The sequence below is a fragment of the Hyposmocoma kahamanoa genome, unplaced genomic scaffold (assembly GCF_003589595.1).
Source record: "Hyposmocoma kahamanoa isolate Upper Pololo Valley unplaced genomic scaffold, ASM358959v1 102, whole genome shotgun sequence".
NCBI lineage: Eukaryota > Metazoa > Arthropoda > Insecta > Lepidoptera > Cosmopterigidae > Hyposmocoma > Hyposmocoma kahamanoa.
The window spans coordinates 4,099,726-4,107,536 of record NW_020653337.1 but is presented as its reverse complement, the minus strand read 5'-3'; the positions used below and the strand labels follow the sequence as shown (position 1 = coordinate 4,107,536).

General features: G+C 39.0%; 1 protein-coding gene across 1 annotated transcript; it reads left to right on the top strand.

Moving 5' to 3' along the window:
- Window positions 1–5,130: 5,130 nt before the first annotated feature.
- LOC113232935 (piggyBac transposable element-derived protein 3-like) lies at window positions 5,131–6,876 on the top strand. Its single transcript, XM_026467846.1, has one exon. It carries the CDS (start codon window positions 5,131–5,133, stop codon window positions 6,874–6,876), a length of 1,746 nt encoding a protein of 581 aa, XP_026323631.1.
- Window positions 6,877–7,811: the final 935 nt, after the last annotated feature.

Genomic DNA, 7,811 nt, shown 5'->3' with positions numbered 1-7,811 from the left:
AGCCAAGAAATTAAATGCCCTTTATCCGCTCAACCGGTACCCCTTGTTCAAAAATTTACTTCGCCCTGTTGCAACCACCAGGCAAGTAACGTTCAGAAATAGCATTTCTGGTTACCTGTACAATAAGGTACTACAGATGGCGCGAGTGACAACAGAAGCTGGGTACATCCACTCATTATGAAAATATTAAAATTTAGGCAATTTGAAATAAACATATGAAAGTTTATGCGAACATCCAGATCAATTTATAATGTACTACCTACATGCCAATAAAATGTTTCCCTTACATCCATTTCCACACAAAGTGCAACCGAAATTCGGTAGTTATTAATTAAAATAATTAGTCGTCGTGTGACACAAACCGGACGTCTGTATGAAGAAACCGTATGTAGTGTAAGTTACGCGAGTCGAAAAACGACTCACAACTCACATGATTACGCTCGTCTGACCTCGCCCTTAGACGGGTCAGGAGCTCTTCTCGAATGTAGTGTACTTTACAGGCTACTTTACAGTTCAGAGTGCAGCTTGTAAAGTTGTAACGAAGAAAATTCTTTCATTTTTTAATTTTATACTCTGACGAACGTTATCGCATCTTGCTGCGGTAGGAGGGTGTTTTTTTCCTTGTTGTTTAAAAGATTTTTTTGTAAGAAACATTATAGTTAACTAATTAATAGAAGTAAGAACAAATTTTTCACTAAATAAGTTGAATGTAGAACATTTTTGTGGTATTTTCTTTTGTTATGTACTATTTCCTTTTATAATATATATATATATATATATATATATATATATAATAAATATAATATATATATAAATACCAGACGCATTTTTAAATATAATTTACTTATTTAGGAACTTTCATACAGTTCTATGGACGGTGCCGCTGGAGATCCAAATCAATCTATATAAACACTTTCATTTGTATTAATAGTTTTGCTCATTTCGTAAGGTATCTTGCCCAATATATAATTTATACTTAAAGTGACCATACGTCCCACTTTGAGCGGGATAGTTCCGGTTTTAGGCTTCGTGTCCCGCTGTCCCCAAAATACTTAAAAGTGTCCAGCTTTCACAAAACATAACACACGTAACAACACATTTTAAAAAATGGCGCGAAAGCAAAAAAAAAATATAAAGACCACCAACCAGACATCGAGCACCAGACGACACAAGATTATTTCGTTTTTTTTTTTAATTTTAATTTAATTCATTAAACAATTTTAGTTCTTTTTATTTATTTATCTACACACATATCAGGAACCCACTATGATGTGTTCAAAAACCGCAAATTACGACCAGCATAAAGATAAACTGTTTTATTACAACAAATTTCTTATCTGTGAAAATGTTATTATTGCTTAATAATAACATTAAATTCGATTTTATTATTTACATTCAAATTTCGAACATCTCTGAAAAACAAAATAATTTGATTTGACCTCAATTCTAATATCAGTCGAGATGAAGTTTTATTTAAAAAATATCAATAGCAAACAATTTTGACAAATTTCACACGTTACTGGATATCGAACGATATGACTGTTGGGGCCGACTCTAGTTTGTCTATTAATTAAATAAAAACTACGGTTGTGTGACATGCGTGAGAAAGGTTTTTATTTGCCGCCATTTCGCCAGTCGTATCTGCGGTTCCTGAACACATCATAGAGAGCTTATAATATGTGTATAGATAAAGCAGTGTATGTAACTCGCCTGTCGGCTCGTTTCATAAACCCACACACGTATTTTAATGCCTTCCATTATGCAACAATCACATAAATTAATATTTTTTATCATTAAACATTTGGTAACTATCATAAACAAGTCTTTTATTTTTAAAACAAGGATAAAATTACATGTGTCCCGCTCTGAGAGAAAAAATAATGGTCACATTATTTTACTTCAAAATTTTTGTAGTTCTATCACTACTGGAGAATCATCAAATGATAATAAATATCATTCTCATTTAATGATTCTGCCAACGTCACGGTCGAAATACCACTAAGGTCTATTGTGGTGCGGTGGTGATCGGTTAATCCGTGGAATATTCAGAAGTTACAAGGTTATTTATATAAATGTAGAAATAAGTTATCATATAACTGATTGATATATATATATATATATTGTATTTAATTTTTAGTACCAATACAGCTCTTTGTGAAAGATTTTGTCCAGGAAAGCAGGAAAGTACTACCACCTTACCTGTTGCTGCCGCCAAGCAGTAATGTGAGCATTGCTGCGTTCCGGTTTTGAAGGGTAAGAATGAAATTACAAGCACATAGGACTTGTCACTTATGTCTCAGAGTGACAGGCGTGTCTTGTGTTGGATACAAGCAACAGGCAACTCAAATCGAATATTCTGTTTTCATACAAATGGCGGTTGCCGCAACCAGAGAATGTCGATTTCATATCAATTGTTAAGCGCCTTCAAGTGACGCGGCAAATGCTATAGACAAGCATCTCCCTATCTACAGACCCGAATGTCCCTATCTACCTACCCGAGAGATAGGGAGTTCATACGGGCTCACCGGTAAGACCATATGGCGGGTGTCCCGGTTAAGCCGTCTGCCAGTGATACACCTTCACAAGCATTTCCGGCGGACTCGGACTCTGGGTATAAACTCGTATGCAACTAGCGCATCTTAGTAGCGGTTTTGACGAGGGTCTAAGGCGAGGAGACGCGTCGGGCCCGTGAATTGTCTTTAAGTTATAAGCAATGTCCAGACTTTGTCGCAGGACACTGCTCGGAGAGCTAGTAGACGGTGAGCTAGACATTCTCCGGTCCCTTCAGTCGCGTAGGTTTTAGGGAACTGGAGAGAAGGTTCGGCGTCGAGAAGTGAGCGTGCTTTACAACTCCACCACCAAAGAGGACATTTGGTAGTGGACTCTCGAGTCAACGGCTTAGCGGTGGCAACCGTTAATTGTACAATGCGCAACAGGAAGTGAGCGTGCCTACAGCTCCGGTACCTAGGGAGGGTACTGTACGTGCACCAGGGGCGGCTCAACCGAAGCACTAGGCGTTGTGAACCGAATGAAGTCAGTGACAACGGTTTGTGGCAAACCTGTACGCTGGCTGGTCTGAGGTCAGAACTTAAAAGGTTACTGTGCACGCACAGGCTATAGTGCCTTTCTCGTATACCCTAAGGGTCGGTATGGAGGGTTACTTTAATCAAAACTTATATAGGAAGGAAGGGGATGCTATAGACAAACGTGTTGTTTAACATCAGGCGCACGACATGACTTTCGATATACGACCACATGTGGCTTTATAATACCAACACTATTTCTAAATTCGTTATATCACTATAATATAGTTTTCAAGAAACAAAACAAAGGAATAGCATGTATTTATTTAACATAAAAATTTTAAAATGGCGGCCTAATTTTTCATTACTTCACGTTGCCGCGTTAAATGGGGTGCTATTTGTAAAATTAAAGCTCGGTTTAGACCGTTTTTAATGAGGGCAGAAGAGGGTCTACATGCAACGACGCGGATAAAATTTTTCTTTCGCCTCCTTTAAAATACAACTCTGTGGTTCAAGTTAAAAGAGGCCAAAATGCTAAAACAATATCTATAACATTAAACTACGTAACGCCTCTGTATTTTCGCTGATGACACCGCTCTTATTGTTTATTTTGTTACCAGGAGTTAACTTCAAAGTATACCGGAAGACGCAGAGTGGGCAGATCAACCACGAGGAGAACCGATGATCTGGTGAAGGTAATTCTGAAATGATTATGATGAACAAAATATGTGTTGGATGCTGAAACACAATTCTTCTTCAATCCTATATTATTGAGGGAAGGACCACGGGTATTGCGATCGCGTCGTTGTTATAACTTACATCTCTTCAGCCCCAATTCATGATTTCTCATATCTCATATACAGCCTGACTTCATTCACTGCTGGGTTCCTGTATCCAGTCCTTGGACACCACTCAGTTATCGCCTTACTCCATCTGTCATCTTGTCTCCGTATCACGTGCCCTACCCAGCTCCGCTTTAGCTTCGTAATTCAGTTCCATTCACTGCACCTTTGCTCGACTTCGAATCTGGACATTAGGTACACGGTCTATAAGCTTGATTCCGGGCATGACCCTGCTCCATTGCTCTCTGTGCAACTCACTCTCAATACTCTTGGCTTATACCACCGATAATAAGGCCAGCCCCCGCAGTCTTAAATATAAGATGCTCCCAAATTTTAAAACGTGGGAAGACACAAAACAATTTCTAAGGTTGTGACAACTCAAAGGACTCTTTAGATTTACGCAATGACGAATTTTACAAGTGATGGATTCTTGATATTTATAGGCATTTCAGTAAGATACTTTGCCAAGCAAAAGAGGCCCTGTCGCCGATGGAACTAGTTATAAGAGACGGCGGGTGAACATTTTTAACAATTATTCTTATTTATGATTATTGGTAATTTACGAAATGCTTCACAATACAAACACAAAAACACAAATAAATATTAGGTAACAGTGTGCGTTGCATCCAATGGGCGAACATCGGCGAGCCCCATCAAGCAGAAAACGCACTCCAGGACGCGGTTGGGGCAGTCGCGCAGGCGGCGCAGCATCAAGGCAAGTCTTGCGCATGATACCTGCAATGCAAAGCCGTCTGTGTGCGCCTGTACAAACGTACTCCGAAACGCTGCAGAAGCGCGGCAAGACCAGCTTTTCCTCTTCAGACCCTGGGTACACGTACGTGACCCTCAGAAGAACTGATATCAAAACCTCTAGCGACATCTCTTAGCCGCTTTTCGCGTTATTTTTATAGTGGCTAAACCTATTAGTACCAAATAAATCCGTTTGTTTAAAATTGTATTGGCAAAAAGCGGGTAAACAATTGATTTGAATTTAAAAGTGCATCGTTTTTTTTCACTACGCCGGCACAAAATCTTCACGAAGCAGGTAAAAATATTTAACTACGATATTTCACTTATTTTTTTGCGAAATTTAATAGAAAAATAGTTGTATTTTAATATTTTAGTGAATAACTTTCTGGAAAATGTATTTTTCATTGGGAAATTACATCTTGTTTTTAAAGTTCACTTACGTGCACCTCAGGTTTACTTAGTAGTTTTTTTACTTGTGTGAAAAAATCGTAAAGATCTATTTTACGTTATAGATCATGGATGATAGAGCTATTTTGGAAGCACTTGATACTAGTGATGGAGACTTTTCTGGCGATGAAGATGAACCAGAGTACTTGCCTCCAGAAGTCAATGAACCCTCGTCATCGGAGTCTGAAGAAGAGCCTTCTCAACCTCAAGTAAGCCATGAAGAAGTTACTTCTCGCCAGTTTTGGCTCAGTAAAGAAATGATTTCTCGAGGTCCTGACATCACTGAAGATGTACTCCTCAGTCAGGGCAGTTCAAAGTCCAACTGCCTCTATTCGTTTTTCGAATATTTGGATTTGGAATTCTGGAAACTTGTAGCTGACCAAACTAACTTGTACTCAGCACAGACACGCGATTTGAGATCAGTTTGTACAAATCACGTGGAAATGTTTCAATTTACTGGAATACAGATACTCATGGGTACTCTAAAGTATCCACAAGCTAGGCTTTACTGGAGTAGGGAACTTTGTGTACCCCTGGTCAAGGACACAATGACTCGCGACCGGTTTTTCGAACTTCGAAATCATCTGCACTTTGCTGATAATACTGCGACTCGGGTAGATGGCGACAAATTGTGGAAAATACGGCCTATGCTAAGCAACATATTGAAAAAATGCCATAGCTTACCGAGATCAATGCATATGTCCATTGATGAGCAAATGGTACCATTTTCCGGGAGGTGCGACTACCGACAATACGTGCCTTCAAAGCCGAACCCACTTGGTTTGAAGAACTTCGTTCTGGCTACGAGAGACGGTCTTGTCCTTGATTTTGAAATTTATGTGGGTTCATGTACAATACCTCAAGTAGACATGGCTGTACTTGGGCTTGGAGCAGGCGTTGTGAAACTGCTATGCCGCACAGTTGACAAAAACTGTGTCCTATACACAGATCGATTTTTCACTAGCCTGAAGCTGGCAAATTATTTAAATGAAAACAAAAACAATGTGTATTTGACTGGAACTGTGATGAGTAATAGATTTGGAGATGTTTCAAAGAAGCTGAAGACTGACAAGCTTTTGAAAAGAGGCGAGTTTGATGAGAAAGTTAGAAACGATGAGAAGGTATGTGTGGTAAAATGGAAGGACACCAAAGCCGTTACAATGCTTTCCACTTGCTCAGGCAGCGCTCCGATGGCAACCTGCAAACGCTGGGTCAAGACTGCAAAAAGAAAAATAGATGTACCGCAGCCCAATGTCGTGAAGAACTACAACACCTGTATGGGAGGCATTGACCTATGCGACAGGCTGATAGCCTATTACCGAAGTGCCATGCGAACCAAAAAGTGGCCTGTGAGAGCCTTCAGTCACTTTGTGGATCTTAGCATAGTAAACTGCTGGATAATGTACGTCCGTTGCTGCAACCAAGAGGGAATAGAACCCAAGGACAAGCTTGGATTACTACAATACAGGCTAAATGTGGCAACCGCAATGGCGAGGTTCAGTGGCGGAAGGGTTGACCCAGATTTTACATCGAGGCCAAGTATTAGCAGGGAAGAGGTTGACCAGCCTACTGTGTCGACTGAAAGAAATGAAGGGGAACCTAAAAAAAAGTACCGAGCAGTGGTGCCCCTACCAAACCCTGAGGTTCGGTTGGATGGTGTTGGACACTTGCCGCGGTTCATGGATGATAAGTTCCCATCAAAATGCAGGCATCCCCAATGCTCCTCACGTTGTCGCACCATTTGTACGAAGTGCAAAATATACCTATGTGTAATGAAAAACAACTGTTTTGAAATGTACCACACCTACAAATAAATTTAATAATGTCTTTTTTTACTTACTTTAAGTCCTGAGGTTCACTTTCGTGTACCCATGTTATTTTTCAAAATAAAAAAACTGCAACCAAAAATCTTGATAATATGTTTTATTCGAACCCTCAAGAACCCCAAAATAAAAAAATAAAAAAAATATTTCACTTCTAAAAGATTCAGGTCTGAAGAGGTTAACCTCAGAATCTAATTTTCAGAATCGAGTTTTTTGGCCATACCAGTAAAGACGATCCTCTAAAAGTTATGGTAACCCATAGCCTATTTTCTTATTTAATTTTATTTATTTATTTTAAGCTATTAACTAACTAAACTAGTAAAATCGTTCAGTAGGTAACAAAGAGGAATCAGTTTATTAAAAAAATACTATTTATTGTAATCATATTCCAGCTGTTATATGTTTATTTATATTCAAGTTGCATAGACTCATAAATACTTACCTTATAGACTAACATACATAATAATATAACAAAACACTAATCGTTTATTTACGTATGTACTGCGATGTGTAACGCAACGTGGGTATCCGGTAACCAGTGTTGGAAACGTCTGTACATGGCACCATTCGGTCAAAACTCCTCCTTCGTGAAATCGACAGATGTTGAGTTGGTACTCTCACCACAAATTAATTAAAATGCACATTGTGGCGGGACCACAATCGCTCGACCCCCAATAGTAATGTACCACAACTTATTAAAATAAAAGCGTATCTTTAGAAATTCGGGGTAACGTCACGTTTATCCCGATTTTGCTGTCACCTATTATCCGAAAAAATGCCTCTTTTTACAACCTTTTTAATGAAAAGTCATTAAAATTTAGGAGATATTTTTTGTTCTTGTTGTTGAAATGTGATTTTTTTTAACACATACACTCATAGCCGCGCACTGGGGCAACCTGTATCGCAGGTGCCACGAAGATACACGA